At 32.8% G+C, this 20,483-nt stretch overlaps 1 protein-coding gene across 2 annotated transcripts in view; it reads right to left on the bottom strand.

Annotated features, from left to right (window-relative positions):
• Positions 1–3,123: 3,123 nt before the first annotated feature.
• The window catches only part of LOC150103094 (RNA-binding protein 39-like), a 356,476-nt gene continuing 339,116 nt past the window's right edge, over positions 3,124–20,483 (bottom strand). The window contains exons 15-17 of one of the 2 annotated variants that reach the window (XM_090397583.1): positions 10,515–10,610; positions 9,743–9,927; positions 3,124–4,697 (exon numbers count right to left, since the gene is read on the bottom strand). In XM_090397583.1, the coding sequence (XP_090253709.1) occupies positions 4,612–4,697; positions 9,743–9,927; positions 10,515–10,610 (367 nt within the window). In that variant the 3' untranslated portion in view covers positions 3,124–4,611. The remainder of the gene's footprint in view (positions 4,698–9,742; positions 9,928–10,514; positions 10,611–20,483) is intronic. The other variant, XM_090397584.1, reaches the window with a different exon arrangement.

Below are 20,483 nucleotides of genomic sequence, written 5' to 3'. Positions count from 1 at the left end.
GAAGATCTCTGTCACCCTCTTGACTACCCTGTCACTTCCACAAGCTAATGCTATTTTTTTCCCTCCAAAGTTATCAGTATCAGTTGGAGGTGACATCACTAAAAGATATCTGCAAAAGATGAGCTCACTCATCTCCACTAGGCTGAGCAGACATCTTCTGGAGGAGAGGGGAGAGACTAGGGGGTGATGGGCTTAGGTGGGGGAGCATTGCAGGGAAAACATCTGTCACCCTCTTGACAACCTTTTCACTTCCATCACCTAATGCTATTTTTCCCCCCCATCCCAACAATTTTGGACATAAGAGAGAAATAGTCACATGGTCTAACATCGAAAACACTTTTTGAGGGTAAAATACTTAACATAATAAGAACAAATAATATAGAATACCCTTCGACCCACAGAGATAAGATTTGCCCTATGATGTCTCAAAGTAAGATAATCTCACATCATTATATCCAACAGCATGTAGAAACACGTCTGTGAATCATCTGTGCAAGTTTCATTTTGGAAGGAACGGTCAGGGTTAAGGGTCAGGTAAATAATACTATAAAAAAAACAAACGAGTCAAGTGTCTTTGCAGTTATGGCAATTCGTTCATCCCGTGCAACTATCTTATTGTGTTGTGGTGAATGGTATCCAGGAAAGTAGAGTAAAATCATGGGTGAGCCACAAAAGTCATTGAAATTTTCTTTCTTCAGGAAAATAGCACGAGACAAAACTCTTCACCTAGCTCTAAAAGGATGGAAACCGATTATTATTTTAGAAGACACGTACATTCTGATGTATTTATCCAGGACCACTTGGGAAAAGTTACGCATGAAGTGGTCTGATATCCTCGGCTACTTGCAAAGAAGAGTTGACTACGAAATGGATCTCGGTGAGTGTTATATTCTGAAATGCCAAGATGGGGAACTAATACTTGATGATACAGGAGCTGATGGAAGTAAAGTTTTTTTCTATTAGTTGTGAAGAAGCTGAGAGATTTTCACCAAAAATGTACGATACTGATAATCATTTACTATTTTTGGAAACTGAATTACCATCTGTTCGTATCATGGGGAAAATTATCGCTAATCATTTAAATTCATCAATGGTAAAATTAGACTTTCAAGATTTTATCCAATTCGATAAAGATTCTTTATTTTGGGACATTTACGAACATTTTACGAAAACTTTGTGTATATTTGCTGACAAAAGAATACACAGAATGTTTAGGGAGGCATGGTGTCATTTCCAGACTGACACAATATCAAATGTATGGAAGTGTGGTTACCATGGTATCTGATTTAAAAACTCTTGCATGACCAGCTATTTTGATGTAATGTAACCAAGAAATAGTAACAAAAATTTCATTGAACTCTTTGGAAAATGTTAAGTCTAAACTAAATATTGTGAAATATTTTTAGGTAATTACATGTTTCGAATTTTTCTTAGTGAATATACTTGTAAATAGTATTTCAGCAAAATAAAATGTGCATTTGTAAACTTAAATGAACAAAGATGTGTGCTTTTGTTTTTCCAGTAAATTTCTTACTGTTATTCTGATTAGAACTTGATACTTAAATCCACAACTTTATATCTTAATGCAATTCTGTTTAATTATTTTTAAAAAAAAATCACAACTGTGAAATTAATGCCAGGACAGGGGGAAAAAAGTGTTGAAAACTAATATCCATGTATTATTTTAGAAATTGTCTAATGCTATCCATTGACATTATTTGAGTTATCTGAAAACAATTCGTTCACATAATCGAAAATCCGAACTGTTAGAATTTGGTTGTTTTACAGAGAGAGAGAGAGCAGCTAATTAACCCAAAATGTGACTTTAACTCTTAAAGTTTGGTATAGAAAAAAATGTTTGTACTCTCCAGATAACACATATACAAATTTTACCTTTCCCCACACAAAGTAAGATAAAAACACACCAACAGTATATCCAGCAGCATGTGAAAACATGTCGTTGAGTCATCTGCGCAAAAGGTTCATTTTTGAAGGAACGGTCAGGGCAGGGCATGGTAAGTGTAAACAGAACTATATGAAAATAACATAGAGTCCAGTAACTTTGGACTGAAGGTAATCGTTCACCCACTGCAGCTGCTATTTTGTGTTTGGTAATGTAAAAATAATGGGTGAGCCACAAATTCTTTGTAAGTTTCTTTGGGAAAAGTTCTAATTGTTTAGAATTTTGTAACAGAAAGTTACCATAAAATATACGATCAGAGCTAATAATCAGTGAAATAATAATAATAATAAATAACTATTTATTTGTGGTGCCATATTAAGTAATCTAAGAAGAAGAATGAAGGAAAACGATTATGAAAAATCGACAATGGGTGAAAAATACGAATTTTCAGTTATCATTGGGATAATTGATTGCCAATTTCTTTTGAATAAGAGTTCAAATTTATTTCCTAAAGAAATTTGTATTTCTGATGGAATTATTGTAAGACATGCACTGACAAAATCACCTTGTAGTTGGAAAGAATTACCTGAAAGAGTTAAAAAACAGAATTCTTGGTTAATAAAATATAACCATCAGCTGAAGTGGGAAATTGGTTCACTATCTCTTGACAAACTAAGAAATTGGATGATAGAATCAACATGCAAGTATCATATATTACTCACCAAAGGAAGAGAACAATCAAAAACATTAACGATGTTAATAGGGAGGCCTGTTCTTGATTTAAATGAAATGGGATGCCCAAAACGTGAAAACATAACGTGTATTTTTAAATGCTTTTGGAAACATAACGAAAGATTCTGTGCTTTTAATAATTCTCAGAAGTATATGTATTGGTTTCGAGAAAATAAATATGCAACCCTTAATTTTACTACAGTAATAAATTCCGAACGATCACCAAATGAAAAATTAACTTTCAGATGAGAGTCACATTGTCAAAAACCATGGAGGTCATTCTGAGTGGATCCAAAGTGCTTTTGATGAGCTGGCAAAACATTAGTGTGTAAATATTTAATTTATTAAAGTATTTATTTTTATTACAGTTCTGTGTAGTTGTTATTCTAGAATTACAACATAAATGATACTAAGGAAAAATGAAGTTCATCTTTTAACACTTTGTATCACTTTATTAAGAGTTGGATAAAGAGACTCAAACCACACACTTTACTAAATATACTTTATTTACATAATACAACCACAAAAATGAACAGTACAATATTATTTACATATTTTCTGTGAATCACTGTTCAGTTCAGTGTTGGCATAATACAATAAAAAGAAAGGGCTTAGAAAGAGGGGAAAAAAAAAAACTCAAATACCATATAAGTTCATGTAAAAGTCACTTTATTTATAAATTATCCTTTCTTACTTCAATTTTGTAGAAAAAATTTTAGAGGGTAGCAATTACATATCCTAATGAACAATGCTTTTTTCAATGCAAGAAAGACTAATTAATTCCCAACTACCAGAATTAATTTCTTTAAATGGGCATAATTCCATATATACCTGGTAAGAGTATTATATACATTCTAGTTTTCAAACTCTTATTCTTTTCTCAAAAAACATCACTTTATCCATCAAAACAGATAGATATAATGATCCTAATTCATCAATATTATTCTTGATGAAAATGGAAATTTCAGTGGTTAATTTACAAGACCATAAAATGGCCAAATTATTTTTCATGTAAAAATTCTCAGGATTATATTCCTGAGCTATGTTTTCAAGTTATCTTTTTCATTTATTATATTCAACACAAGTGGAAATAAAATGATACGGGTGTGATACACTAGCACAAACTCTGCAGTATCATGTAAAAGAGATGACGATATAATGGCAGTAACTACTGCTAACAATTAGTTATACATGGTACACTTGATACCATGCAACTTCTGTCAATACAAACTTACCTTATAAGGATGTGTTAATTATATGTACTTTTCTTCACTACTAAGCAGGGAACATTAAATTAGACAGAAAGAGCTTGATTTTCAGTCATGTGCCCTTTCTGTGGTCAAATTCAATAAGTGTTAAATGCAGAACTAACCATATGGTTATTGTGTGTTGATAACAAAATACAGTTAAGTATGCCCTGTTTACTATAATGACTACATGAATGACAGATTTGGCATGAGAATTATGAACAAAAATTCTAAATAAACAAAATATTAGAAAGTTTTTTTTTTCTGCATGTGTGTGTTCAGATGAAAACTTTTAAGGACAATATGTGTATATCGATATGGCCATTACATAAATTTAAATGGTAGAGTCATTATAGGAGAATTCACTCTAATTCTGAAGCTATACTTTGTAATATAAATATTTGTAAAAAAAAAAAAAATTAAGGGAAGAAGTTCTGAATAAGTTAATTTTTCAGAAAATTAAATGCTTAAGGCACCAAATGATCAATGATCCAAATGAAGTGGAAACAAATATTCTACCAAAGTTTTAATAACAAGTACTCTTTCACATACAACAGCAAATGAAATAATTTTATATACATGTTAAAATGTTTTTGTATTAAAATCTTGTCAATACAAGATCAACAACCACATTATGAAATGTGGATTCACCAAACTGAACCAGGTGACTGAATGACGATGTCTGTATAGAAAATGCTGATTTGATATTTTTTTTAATGGTATCCTAGTTTATAAACATACATGTGCATTAGCAGCATCTGGGAAGAGTGTGTGATAGTTCACAACAGGTACATAAGCAGCTGTAATTATCCTTCCTGCAAAAAAAACATGAAAAACTGTAAAAGGTTAACAACTGAAAAGATATCAAAAAATTCTGCATTTGTTCTTTTGAAAGAAATGAATGAATAATTATTATGGTATACAGAATTAATCTAGTTTTTGTTGTAGGTATAGATAATCCCTTCATGCACACATTTTTATTTTGAAGTAAAAATTTCATAAATTTCTAAAATATGGGAAAAAAAAATCTTCAAATGATCTGAGGCATAACTCTAAAACAACAAACAATTACACGATAACCACAGTAATAAATTTTAATGAAGGTACTAATATTTATTATTATTAAGAGAGACCTCCATGGAATCACAACTCATTGAGGGAGGCCATACCATTTGCACTAGCTGTCACACCTATTCTTGAATTCATTCACGTTGCTTGCAACACACAACATCCAACGGTAGTCCATTCAAATCATGCACTACTCTATGAGAGAAAAATCTAGCCCTAAACCCTTTTTCGAGAGCATTCATTCTCAACTTCCATGGATGCCCTTGCATCCCTTCCTGATCCTTCATAAAATGAAAAATTCCATCTATTGAAATTCTGTATAACCCTTTCAGGTTTGTCAGTCTTAATCATATCATCTCTCTCAATATTTTCATAACCTGTATTTCACAATCGTGATATCATTTTTGACACTATTTTGCACTCTCTCTCTCTCTCTCTCTCTCTACTGTATTAGGAATCAGCACGGAAACCAGGAGATCAGACCTGTGCACAATAGTCCAAGTGAGGTCTTATCAAGGCCTTGTAAAGAGGCAAAATTACTTCCTTATCTTTACATGTCAAGGTTTGTTTCAGCATTGCCATTATTCTGAGTTGTATTTACAATTTTTGCTATATATGACCGTTGAACTTCAACTTCCTGTCTACTATTACTCCAAGATCCCTAGCCTTGATCAGTTTCTTCAAGCATAATCCCACCAATATAATATGACACTGGATATCTAATCACCCTAAAGTGCATGACTTTACATCTACTAATGATGAACTGACAGCCATTTTCACATACTCACAATTCCAACCTATTCAAATCATTCTGCAAGTACTGCATATCAGCAGCAGCAGTCCTGATTACCCTACTAATCTTTGCATCATCAGCAAATAGCTATATGTCACATGTAAAATCCTCCCAAATGTCAATAATGTACAGATTGAATAACAAAGGACTAAGGACACCACTGGTTACCTTAAATCTTACAGGCGCACATCCCCCCATATACCACTTTTTGATATCTGTCAGTCAGCCATCCTCTTATCAATGACAATATTCTCCAATTCATGCAATAGTCTTTCATGCTGTATTCGGCCAAAAGTATCATGGAGTATCCACTCCCCTTGTCTAAGTCAATGTTAACATCATTATAAAATGTGAGCAAGTTGCTTAAACATGACCTTCCCTTAGTAAACCTATGCTGTTCATTGCAAAGTATAGTTTCTCTATCAACCCATTTCTGTATGCAAGCCCTAACCAACTTTTGTAAAATCTTCACCACCACTCCAGAGATACTGACAGGTCGATAGTTGGATACATCGAGTCTTTGCATCACCCTTGTGCAATGGGATTACCATACACTCTTTCCACTTCTGTGGAATCTTCCCTGTTCTGAGACTCAAATTATATAGCCTGCTCAAAGGAATTGCCATTTCAGCTGAATACATTTTCAGAATCTGTGCTGATATCACATCAGTCCCTATTACTGAATTTGTATTCAGTTTGTGCAACTGCTGTAGTACCTTCTCATCATGCACACTTGAGTTTCTTCATATGGTGAAGCGGTAGTGGTGAGTTCAATGTTGCATATAACAGGTTGATAGCTTTTAGCAAAATAGCTGCTCATTAGTTGAAGAATCACTTCTGCATCAGCAGTGTATGCGAAGGCAGCTAAGTAAGTGACTGCATGGCTGACAATCTGAATGTTTACCCACTTCCCATGGGTCTAGAAATCTGAAGTTTTGCACTGGAGTAACTTTCAGTGTGACCAATGGGATAAATATGAAAACCTAATTTTTTATTTATTTATTTTTTAGGGATAATCAAGGGTCGAAGTTGTATAACTGAGATTAGACCTCCTCATAACCTTTAAAGCAGTGTTTCTCAATGTTTTTTGGATCATGCCCCACCTCAACGTCTCAAAGATTTTGATGCCCCCCCCCCTCCAGCATAATAGTCAGCCAAGTTCTGAAAAAGTATAATACAAATATGTATAAATATGTGCATGTACATTTCCTAATTGCCTCCCAGTGGGGCATACACCCCACGTTGAGAAACACCGCTTTAAAGGAATGCAGAGAACCGACCAGGACTTCTGATCTAATGTCCAATCCTCACCTTCTCGAGTTGCACCATGCTAGGTATCTACCTGGATACTGAACAACCGAGGATGGGCTGGCAATTTGGGATTTAACCAAGTTGTATTCTTATTGGCTTAAACCAGAGTATAAAATGATAATTTAGAGAATACAGAGACAAATGTAAGAAAGCTAAACACTGTGTAAAACTAGCTAAACAAAAGTCATAGGAAGACTTAGGTAAGAACATAAAAATTAAATATCAAGAAGGTGGCAAGATATTCTGGAGGTTGTTGAAGAAGCTCAAAAATGGAGGAAAGAGTACTGTAAAAGGAGAATTAGAGATGATAAAGGTGACATGAAAACTGGAGAAAAAGATATCCTTGAAGTATGGAGTAATTAATTTGAAAAATTGCTAGATGAAACAAGCAGTGATAGCACAGTGGTAAAAAAAACACTCAACAGGCATGCAGTCAGGATCAGGAATACATATCCATACTTGAAGTAGAAAATGCCATCAAAGGCCTGAAATGTGAAAATGCAGCAGGAGTAGACAGTATTCGACCAGAAATGCTCAAGTATGGAGGTAATAATGTGGCTGCACTGCATAGTTCAGAAGGCCTGGACAGAGGCACGAATTACGGATGATGGGAGTAGAGCTCTCATAGTACCCATATATAAAAAGGGAAATAAAACTGAATGTGAGAATTATAGAGGTATTTCTCTACTGAGTTTTCTGGTAAGATTTACACAAGTATACCTGAGAAACAGTTGAGAAGGAATGTGAAAGAAAAGCTTGGTGAAGAACAAGCTGGATTCAGGCCAAATAGAGGCTGTCAGGATCAGATCTTCACTTTAGGACAAATAGTGGAGAAATCATGGAAATATAGCAATGATCTGTATTTAAGTTTTGTAGATCTGGAAAAAGGCACATGATAAGGTGCCAAGAGAGAAGCTATTCAATACGCTACAGTTATATAGTGTCAATGGGGCATTGTATCAAGCAATACTTAGTGTCTTTGAGTTGTAAGCAGCAGTTAGAATTGAAGGAACTACAGGAAGATTGTTTACTGTTAAATCTGATATCCAACATGGATGTACATTATCCCCTCTGTTATTCGTTTTCTATATGGATCACATTATGAAGGAAAGTGGTATTAAACCTGACATCAAAACTGGAGATGTTAATGTCAGCTCTTTGCTTTATGCGGACAATGTTATACTTCTAAATAAATCCGCTACAAGTCTGCAAGATTCATTGACTAAATTGAATAACTGTTGTAATAGATATGGTATGAAGGTCAGCAATAACAAGACAAAACAATGAAAATAGGCAGAAACATTGAAAATATCAACTGTATTGTGAATGGAGAACATATAGAACAAGTGAAACATTTCAGCTGCTTAGGCAAAAATTTAGTGAAGATGGTAAATTAAACATGGAAATAGACAACAGAATCAACAAAGCTGGTATGGTAGGAAGTCAACTGAATAAATTTATATGGAAGAAGAGAGAAATTAGTCAAAACACTAAATTAGCTGTATACAAGACAGTGTTCAAACCAATTTTAACTTATTGATCTGAGAGCTGAGTCAGAAGTAAAACACTTGACCAAAGACTAGAGACCGCAGATATAAGAATCCTGAGAAAGATTACAGGGCATGAACAGATGCAATCAATGGCAATATCATATTAAAAACGAGGATATTAGGAAAGACCTTGAAATTTTCAGTATCCAGGAATGCATTAGCAGAGCTAATCTCAGGTGGTATGGTCATCACTTAAACAGAATGGGCAAGGAAAGATTAGCAAAACAAGTTCTTTGCCAGATTGGCAGGAAAATGACCCAGAGGAAGCAAAGATATAGGTGGATTGATATGGTAAAAAGTGCCTTAGAAGAAAGATAGAAATATAAGATCTGATAATGTTGAAGTCTTGACAGGTAACAGATTGATTTGGAGGAAGATTGTAGATAGGAAGTTAGTAATGATGTAATTTTTTATGTAGTATTATCATATCCTGTATACCCCCTTGAGGGTATATATATCAAGAATTTGATGATGATGGTAGATAGGAAGTTAGTAATGATGTCAATTTTTCATATAGTAGTATCATATCCTGTACACCCTTGAGGATTCATGGAAGGAATTTGATGATGATGAAATTTTTTTTTAGCCTAAGTAGTCCTCCCCTTAATTTTCCAAACACAGACTGAGTTTAACATTATCAAGGATGTGATCTTTTCACTTAAAGTTTAAAATAAAAATATATGCCTCCACTTTTACTATATTTCTATCTTTTGTAGTTTTGGAGAAAAGTCAAAACAGAAAAGTTTGGTTTAAAAAAAAAAATTAAATTCTATGGAATGCATTAGGGGTACATAGATTCTATATTCCTTATTGAACAAAAGAATAAAAAAAATTACTTTGCTATATCTTAATATTTGATGGTCCACTAGGGATGTGATCTAACAAAAGACATTAATATTTGGAGAGTATCATAGAAACTCTCCGAATATTAATAACAAATATATAATTTTGTTATTCATACGTGTCACTGGAAATGATATCAAAAATATGCTATCAATCCAATTTCCTCATACAATTTTTTTTCTTTCTTCACTCCAAGAACTTCCATATATGACATATATGGAATTGATGATATTCATTCCAATATATCAATGCTATCACATATTTCCAATTATAGCTGAATTAAAACGAATACTACCTGCAAACCAGCGACCATGGAGAGCATTTACAGAAGCAACAGATGCTGTAATGCTAGGACACTTAACATAGACATTTCCTTGAGATGATGCTTTGTCAACAAAAACATGAAGTGCACCCCCATGATTTCTGCATTCATCTATGACATCTTTCTGGATCTCCTCCTCCCACTGTGGATTGGTTTCACTGGAAAATTTTGAAAGTGACAAAATATAAACAGAATTACTGCAACTGGATGTAATACACTTTCTACAATTCTATTTGTGAAACTTTGTTTTTATAATCTTAACATAACCCTTAAATAGGTCTGAGAAATGTAAAAGTGATGAGAATACACGGATTCACAATGATAAGAAGAGGGGCATTATAAGAATGGGAACTGAAAGTAGAAATTATTAAATGATATTAGCATTATTATTAAATATGTAATAAAAAGGCCCATTTCAAAGACATTAATTATCAAATATCTGTATAATACTTGTCATATTTTGTCTGGAAATCATTCACTGACAAAACACACAAATGACTCTAATAATCTATTCCACTCATTCATCACTCTCCAAGCAAAAAATCTAGTCCTCACTTACTTGCTAACCACACTCTTACTCAGTTTCCATGGTTTACCTCTAGTTTTCATCACATTATTAATGTACTGAAATATTTCCACCATGCTAATCCTATAACCCCTCACCCCATAAGCAAATTATATATATCACTCCCCCCCCCATCCACAGAATATGAAAATATAATAAGTTTATAGCCATTGTGCTTACTTAGAAAATGAATGAATCAACTTATTAAAGTTCGCATTATGCAGAACATGAAAAGTACAGCCAGTGCAATCTATGATCACTTCCAAGAAAAGAAGCCTATTAGAGAAAAAAAAAAAAAAAAAGGTGATTTTTAGTGAAGACATGCAACAACAAATGCTGATAAGTTTTATGCTTAGACATGAGAAAACCTAAAATGTAACTGCATGCTATAAACTGCTTTAATCAAAATAAATAAAAAATGGAGGAAAACTCATGTAAAAAGACTTGTAAAATTTTTGTCTCCAATAAACTATTGTTTTGTGCAGACAGCATGCTCTGCACAAAACTGTTCAGGACAGTCTTGCAGACTGTCCTGAACAGTCTGCAAGAACAGACTGCTCAGGCTCATGATATTTAATATAAGACTTGTGTTCTAGATGAATAAAGGCAGATCTTTGGTTTTTCCAAAAATATTCAGTGGTTTTAAAACTTTCACTATGTGTTCAAAAATGCCTTGCACATAAGGGATAGGAATGCAAGTTATTTCCTTTGTATTAGAAGAGGTACCATAATTGTTAAAAGCTTTTTGATGAAAGAATCCTTAAAACCATTTGATAAAAAGGTAGATTTAATATGTTAATTCTTTCTGTAAAAGTTCCTCTGAAAAACAGGTATTAAGAAAATTGAAGATAATCAGAGAATATTCAGTACATGGAAGAACTGCATCATGATAGATAATGAATTCTAGCTCTTCTCCCTCTGCTATAACTTAGAAAGAGAGAAGACAACTGAAGCTTATGAAATTAGATCATGTAGCTATGTTCTACTGTACTGAATGGGTAGAAATGCAATCAAAGCTATGAAGTTAACATATTATGTTAACTTCATGTGTTATCTATCTAACTGGTTTGGCTGTTTTGGGAGGATACATCATATTTCTATAAGAAAAATCCCTGCTACCAAGACCACCTAACTCACCTTCAACAATGAAAAATTCCTTTTAAAGGAATTTTAAAGATTCTTTCTTTCATCCCAAATGGGATTTGAACTGAATTCTTCCATCTGAAGGGAAAAAGATTCTATTGCATTTAGTTGAACTGGACATCCTATCACAAGTCATAATAATGAGATGTTGAGGAGAGTCAAATAAGTTAATTTTTTAACCTAAAGGTGAAGAATATATAGAACAGCCTTCAAAAAAGAGTTGTAGATGCAAACATTTATCTGATTCATTCTTAAAAGCCATCTAAATTCCAGAGAACATATGCAATTAACAGAAAAGTGCATCTGATAGGTGGAATGAAGTTCAGATAAGTTGTGAATGGTCCATAATTTCATTATAGGCCATTCCAGCTAACAAATGTACCTTCTGTTAACTGCATATGTTGTCTAGGATTTACAATTTTTAAGAACAAATCATATACATCACAGGTGTAGTGCAAGTCAAGCTATATCACTTGATGTGTGGATAATTAGTATAATAAATGAGCATAAATGGGCTAAAGATGATGAATAAAATTAAACAGCATGCTGCAACATACTGTTACAATGGTATTTTGATTTTTAATCAACAACTAGTACAGAGATAAATAGTCTAAGCAATCAGCAATATGCATGTTGTTAAAGTTACATTTAATTTAATGATAATTATTAAAGGATAATAAGTTAAAGATGAACATGCTTCTAGCATGTTGAACATGTTGGTGTAGCTATTAATACTGTCATTCTTAGTTGCTATTACTGTTGTAATATATAAAACATGTGAGAGTAAAGGGAACAATGATCATATGATTGTGAATAAACAAACTAATCTATATGAGGAGGGAGTGGAGTGAAGTGGAAAAAGAATCGCTATGTATCAACTTTCGACATGCAATAGTGGTGGATATCTTTTTCTCTCTCTTCTAACATAAGTGCTGATTTACTTGGTCTCAGACTATTTCTCATTTCCTTAGTTTTAATAAAATTTCTTCCAATGGCTTAGGAACTAAGCCACTGCCCCAATTTTAAAACAGCATTTAATTCACTGTCAAGTTATTTGATCACAGGTAGCTTTGAAGTGTATATACACCCATAATTAAATAGATGCAAAGTGCCCATTGAAATCATATAACCTTTGAATATTATAGAAATCATATGGACATGAAGCCTATATTTTTGATATATTCTATCTATGTGGCTGTTCCAACTCTTTGGAAATATCGATCTGAAATCCTTAATTCAAATACTATAGCTTTCCCTTTTAAAGGATCTCACACACACACACACTTGCAATTTTAATTGCCCAGTTTTTTTTCTAAAATTCATAATGTAAACAAATCATCTTCACTTCCATCTTCTTTAATGTTCAGTTTTTAATTTTCTTTCTATATGAAAGATAACAATAAATAAATAAAAAACAAAAAGTCATCAAAAATTAAATTTTTCACACCTTCATCCATCAACAGCTGTCCTGTCATCATTGCTGCAACATAACTGATAACTTTTAAATGTTTTTCTTTCTATATGAAAGACTTCATACATATCTGCTGAGTTCCAAAAACTGCCCTAATTTCTCTCACAGCAGTGTTATACAATGCCCTTCTTACTACATGCATGCTCCACAATGTGACATACTTCCGGTTTTTGTTTCAATTATGAATCAAGAAAAATGAGCTGTCATTATGTATTATTGTTACAGAGCTTTACTTGAAAACAGTAAATCTTTCAAACCTCAAGCAAAACAAGTAAGTTTTTCCATGTCATAAATACATTTAAATTAAATTGCAGTTATCACTTGCAACCCACAAATTTTATAATTGATAAATCAATGTATTTATTTAGTTCAGAATTAACCATAAACACATATACAGTAGTCATATATATATATAATATGACAATTATTATTAAAGGAAAAGTAATTGTGCTTCTCTCAAAATATAATTCCATTAAAAGAAACTGGCAATTATAAACACAAAAATTAAAATTTGCATGATTTAATTAAACACTGTAGTACATCTATACATAGTATTTTTTCAAACCTTTAAGCAGATGCACAATTGTAATATAGTACTGTCCTAAGCTTATTATCAGTGCTCACAACATGAATTATCTTAGATATAATTAAATACTTGAACATTTTTCACAATAAAAAGGTTTATAATACTGTTATTTAAAAAAATACGATTATCTTGCAAAGTCAAAAATTTGACCATGTGACTGAGTGAGTACATTATTAAAAGTGAGTCTGGCTCCACAGTGAGTGCTATCCTTCAGGTTTCACAAATTTTGTTATTTGTCTTACATATAATTGTTTATGAATAATTTATATAAATTCATCCTTCATTATGAACAATAAATGAAAGAAAATACAAACTGAGTTGTGATAGGTGTAGTGTTGTTGCATACATTTTAATTCCATACTAAAGGAAAGGATATTTCTTTATAATTATGTATCATGTGTAGTGAGAATTGAAAAATGTGTTATTTTGTTTTGTCACCATAACACTTAATTTTTTAAAACATCTATAATAATATTTATATTAAGTAGACTGATACCTTGGATAATTAAAAAAAAAAAACTTTTTTTTGGTTAGTCGATTTCAAGTTATATTTTTGGAGTCATAGATAGAGGGGTTCTTCCAAGAAATTCAGGTTTTGCATCCTGCAAGGAAGGCAAGTTGTCCTGAAGGAGATATGCAATTAATACTAGCCTCACAGCATCAGTTGCTTCTTTTTTTTTTTTCTTATCACCAATTTTAGGCCATGTTTCATGATAATCTTTAATGCCTTCTTGGTCTTCCAATTCTTCTTTTTCCATTTATTTCATACAGGGTGGTCCAAAATGTACCTACCAAATTTATTCCTGAATGAGGAGGCATACAAATCTCACCCAAAGTGCATTAAGGTCTGCATCTCATGCCATTTATATTACAATATGTTTATCTTCAACCTCGATGATCTTCTGCAATCATATCACAAAATTGTACACCACCTTGTGGAGGACATCTGTTGGAATAGCTAATAGATGACTTTAGCTCCTCCAAAGTCTTTGGATTGTTACGATACTGTTTTTGAGATGTCTCCATAAAAAAAAAACACCAAAGGATTGAGGTCTGGTGAATAAGTTGACCAGTCAATTCTGCTTCCATACTGCTTTGGATAATCCAAAGCAATGACATTCCCATGGAAATGTTCATTCAGAAGCTGGAAAATGGATTCTGTGGGATGGGAATGAGCACCATTTTGCATGAAAAAGACCCGTGAGGCCAAAACAATAGAAGCCCTGAAGGAAAGGAAGGAAATTGTTTTCAAGTAAGTTTCGATACCTCAGTGTGGATTCAGTCCCCTCAGTAAAAACAGGTCCAAAAATGCCAACTTTTGACAGGGCACACCACATGGTCACACATTTTGGGTGGACTTGAAGTAACCAAAACATGCGAATTTTCTGATCCCCTTATTCGCTAGTTCTGCCTGTTCACAAACTCATCAAGTCAAAAGTGCATTTCATCTGAAAACCTGATGAGACCAGGGCCAATTTTTTGGTTCTCAGTTCTTCTGATTATTGCATTAGCAAAGTCCGACCTTGATGCCATGTTCGCCTCTGTGAGAGGCTGGCTGTTAGGTCTGGATTTTATAGGGAAACAAATGAAGATCTTCCTTGAGAATTCGCTGAAGACTACTGTGTTTGATCCCTAACACCCAATATGCTCTCCTAGTAGACTTTTTCGGGCTTCCAAATGTTTCTGAAACTTTTTCAATGTTTCTTTCAGTTCTTGCTGTTGAAGGCCTGCCACTTTTTGAGCGATCATCTAACACTGACCTGGTCTTGAGAAATTTCTTGATGAGGTTTGATACTGTGTGCCTGTCTGGTCCAACTTTGACACCAAACTTTACCTGAAATGCTTTCCTAACCTTTTCGGGGCTTTCTGATGATTGAATGTACTCTTAGATGATGAATACCCCCACTACTGCACAGTAGTGTAGGCTGACATTTTCCATACCCTGCAAAATGAAAAGAAAACACAAATGGCTTGATCGCTATAATGGGTAAGTAAAGTTTTTTCTAATTATATCAGCTAATTGCAGAGAAAATTGGATTTAAACTTGGTAGGTACATTTTGGACCACCCTGTATCTGTAGTAATTTTGGTAGTCTGCTATTGTCCATTTGGTTTAGATGTTCTATCCATTTTTGCTATCAATGTAATAATTAATCTATTTTATATTTTATACTCAGATCGTAAAATGTCTTTGTTAATGGTTCCACCACAGTATATCCAGCTATTTTTCTGAGAAATTTCATTTTTGCTATTTGATTTTTTTTTTTTTTTCCATATTTCTTTTTTATGGTCAATGTTTTCATCATCACGAACCATGGGCTCACTGCCCGTTGATGTCTGATGCCTATTTCACTATCTTCTTCCACCTTTCTTTGTCCAGTGCACAGTGTTGCAGTTTTTGTACACCCATTCCACACCAGTCTTTTATATCGTCTATCTCCATTCTCTGTATGGTCTACCTCTTCTGTTTAAACCATCCAAAATACCAAACATAAATGTCTTTATCGTTCCAGTCCTCACTCATTCTACAGATGTGTCCAAATAATTGCAGCTTCCATTTTATAATCTTCTGCATTAGATTCTCTTTTGGTTGTATCTTCTGATAGAGCTCTTCATTGGTGATTTTCTGTACCCATCCTATTCTTAGAATCTTCCTGTAACAAGCTCTTTCAAATGCCAAAATTCTTTTTCTTGATTCTTTATTTATTACCCATGCTTCAGATCCATACAGTACACCGCTGAAGATGTATGTTTCCAGTACTCTTAGTTTTGTTTGAAGACTGATCATTTTACTTTTCCAGATGTTATCCGTGGCCTTCAGATTTGTTCTTCCTTTTGCAAATCCTGATCTTTATTTCTTTTTTACAGTCCAAGTCATATGTCAGTTTACTTTCCAAATATGTGAATTGTTCTACATTTTCTATATCAGTTCTATCTATTTGTATCTTTTGTTTCATGTTCTTCTCACCAAATACCATTATCTTTGTTTTTTCCAAGTTCATAACAAGTCCAAATCTCTTCCCTTCCTCATTTAACAGTTCCAGTGTTTTTTGTAGTTCTCTTTCGTCTTCTTCAATAATAACAATGTCATCTGCAAATCTCAGATTGTTAATTCTCATTCCGTGTACAGATATTCCTTTGGCATCTTCCTCCAATTTGTCCATTGCTCTTTCAAAATGTGCGATGAAAATGTTTTGCTTCCATATAATACAGCTTGTTTAGATAAGACATTATATATAGTCTGATTCTAGTATGTTTTTATACTAAGAATGACTTAAATATACTACTTATTATGCATATGCTATTTTCTTTAACAAAATTTGATATTTTAATTCAATATCTTTTTAGTCTTCATATGATAAATCATATCCTAGGTACATGGATTTAGTTGTTCTCATATTTTATTAGCTATTATTATTTTACTTCTTAAAGGGTTTTCTCCTTTGCAAGTCATCGTGCTTCTGTTTTGACTTTAGATATTCTCATATTATACTATTCTGAGATTTTATTTAAATGATTTTACTGATTTTTGTAAAGCATTTCCTGATGTGGCTAATACAATTTTATCATCTGCAAATAATAGTGTGTTTATATTTGTGAGTTTATTTCTATAGCAAATGGTTTATGCTGTTTTCAAGACTATTATAATTTTAAATATTAAAAAAAAAAAAAAAGCATAGGAGACAAGGTACATCTCTGCCATACTTCTCTTCACAGTCATCCCATTTTGAAATTTGTTGTAAATTGACTGCTATTTTATTTCCTGCATAACTGTAAGAGTTGGTTTGGTATATTTAGACTGGCTAATATTTCACATAATTTTTAACTGTTAATTTTAAGACTTTTTTTTTGTAATTAATGGAGGCCACATGTGCTTCTTTTTGAAATTCTTTTCTGAATTATTAATTTTAAAGTAAAAAGTGAGTCAATACAAGATCAACCTTTTCAGAATCTATTTTGTTTTTCTATTAGTTTGTCTGCCAATACTGTTGGATTCTCTTTTAATATAACTGCATGTATTATGTAGTCATTTAGTAGATTAATTCCCCCATAGTTATTGAAGCTATCTTTATTTCCTTTTTATAAATTAGAATAAAGTGATTTTTCCCCTTCAAGAGTTCTTCATGTAGCTTCCTCAGTGAGAGGGTGCAGCACCATGTCCTTCAAGTTCTCTCTGTGCATAGCCATGTGATCCTGTCCATGATCTTATATCTTCAAACCATGTCCTTCGCTTTTTGCTTCTTGATTCTTTTCCCATAATTTTTCCTTCTAAAACTGTTAGTATCCTCTATCCTGCTGAACTTCTAAGTATAAGAGTTAGATTTTCAGAAATCCAAACTTTATTATGAATTCAAGGATAATGGCTAATTACCTACATTTTTATACAGTTTCATATTTATCCTGCCTTCTCCTGGTGTATTCCTATTTTTTCTTTTAATCATTGTGTTTTTTACTTCTGATGTAATATTTTGTTTGGTCATTCTGAAAGATTTTGAAAATAGTTCACTCCATTTTTCCAAATTTATTGTTTGTATTTTTACCTTTTCTTTTATTTTTATGTTCATGGACTTTACTATTTTATAGGTTTCTGATTGCGGCTTCTGTATATCCATTTCTACATTTCTAGTTCTGTCACAAAATTATTCTCTCTTTCTTTCACACTATTTCTGCTTCTACTGTCTTGGAATGCAGCAATATCTAGTGATGGACTTATTTTTTTTAAATTATATTTTCTATTTCTCTTTTCTACTTAAGAGTCCTCTTTTTCTATTCAATTTACTTTTCATTTCTAAACTTTGTTGCAGTATTTTTAATACTGCTGCCATGGATATCTTGTAACTTTATCTATAAGCATTTTCCATTTTATATGTTATTTTTAGCCATCCTGAATTAAATCAGATTTCTGCCATTATCACATAATGATCAGAATTTAATTCAATGTTCTTACATTTAGGATTAACTAAGACAGCTTAAAATTTGCAGCAATGTAATCAATAACAATCGATAACTGATTCATATCCTTTGGATGACCATATATATTTGTGTATTTCTTTAAATTCAAACAATGTTTCATTATTCTCATATTATTATAAATAACAAAGTCTTGTTGTTGGCATCCATTATGATTATAGATATCTTTGTGAAATCTACCTGTTTGTTTTGAATTTTGTTTCCTATTTGGCCATTTAAATCTCCTGCTAGTAAGAGTCTGTTTCAGTTGTTTTATCCATGAGATTCTGGAATTCTTTATAATAGATGTTAATCTTTTCTTCATTCTCTTCTTCTGGTGCATAATTAGTGATTATGCACCAGAATTTTATTGTTATGTAACTTCTTAATGTTTTGAGTCTTCTTCTTTTCAGTCATTTTCTGTCCACTGCTGGATGAAAGCCTCCTCCAGTTCTTTCTACCTTTCTCTGTTTTTGGCAATGGCTGACCAATTTCCCCCAATAAAATTTGACAATTCATCACTCCACCTTCTTTTAGGACATCCTCAGCCTCATTTCCCTTCTTTTGGAATCCAGTTTGTTGGCATGGTGGTCCAATCCATTTCCATTTTAGTTGCTTATGGTGAAGAATGATGTCAGTGATAAGAGTCTAGTTTCTTATCCAGGTGTTTTGCTTCTTATCTTTTAATGTGATGCCTAGCATCAACTTCTCCATTTTTTTTTCAGTTGATGCTAGATTATTTGCCAGTGCTTTTGTTAGAGACCAAATTTCACAATCATATGTAATGACTGGAAGTATAACCTGGTTAAATATCTTCCTTTTTAAACAGAGTGGGACATCATTGTTTTGAAAAATGCTTTTCAATTTTCTGAATGCACTCCACATTCGTGAAGTGCATTCGTAAAAGTGAAGGACTGCTGTAAAGATTTTGGATGACAGAGAGTCCCTTTGTTGGACACCTTTTTCAATTGATATTTTATTGCTACTTGTGTGAAGTTGGATTGAAGTGTGGTATATTTCCTGGAGGAGGTCCATGAGCGCCAGGAACTCCCTAATTCTGGGAGTTTCTGGAGTCTAATTTCTATTAATTTTTATTTCTAGTGGTTATATATTTTTCCTCATAGTTTTATGTATCACAATCATAATACCTGTCTATGTGGTTTCCTTTTTTTAAATCCTTTACCGATTTGTATATAGCACTTTGTTTCTGTTAATACACATCATTATGTAGGCTTGGTTTAGTTTTTAATCATGTTCATCTTGTTTATATGTGATGCATCTTACATTCCATGTTGCAATTTTCATTATACATTCCTTTTTCAATTTTATTTACCTTTCCTGAGGCATGGTCATTTCTCTTTCAATAACACTGTCCAACACAATTTTTGCTGACTTTTATATGAGACTTGTTTTTTATTAATTTGAGTGTGCTGATTTCAAATATCAAATCCATTTTTCTCTATCACGTCAGGTTTTTCCTCTATGGCATTTTCTTTTTGCTAATTTGTAAGTTTTTGATAGTTTTCAGGAGGCAGTATTATTTAGAGGATCAAAAAAATCGACTTTTTAATATTATTTTCTGAAAGTATGTACTTTTAAAAATCTGTTCCTAACTTTTTATCAAGAAATTCGAAAAATTCCCGAAGATATAGCTTATTATTCAAAGCGGTGCGCAGATCAGAATCGGAGCGCTCGCCACTCTCGCTTGTTAGTAAACGAATAAATGCGTAAGAACCTGCAATGGCACGTACTGGCACTTTGAATGCGAGAGAGGCCGATAATTAGATACATAACTACATAACAATATTCATTAAAAATTACAAGAATATTTATAAAAAAATAACAATTTTACTTACACATGAGTTTCAGGGAATAAATTTTTGTTTGTAGCAATTTCTGCTGTGTGTTCTGTTTTGGCAATCCCTTTGAATACTCCAACAGTAGTCGGCCATCATGTGAGATTCCCATCTTCCTTGGTACCGATCTTCCATAGTTTTTAA

The sequence above is a fragment of the Typopeltis vanoorti genome, chromosome 9 (assembly GCF_054136105.1).
Source record: "Typopeltis vanoorti isolate ZY-2024b chromosome 9, IOZ_Tvanoo_1.0, whole genome shotgun sequence".
In the NCBI taxonomy this organism is placed as follows: Eukaryota; Metazoa; Arthropoda; class Arachnida; order Uropygi; family Thelyphonidae; genus Typopeltis; species Typopeltis vanoorti.
Note: the sequence above shows the minus strand (reverse complement) of the source record. Positions and strands in the feature narration are given on the sequence as shown.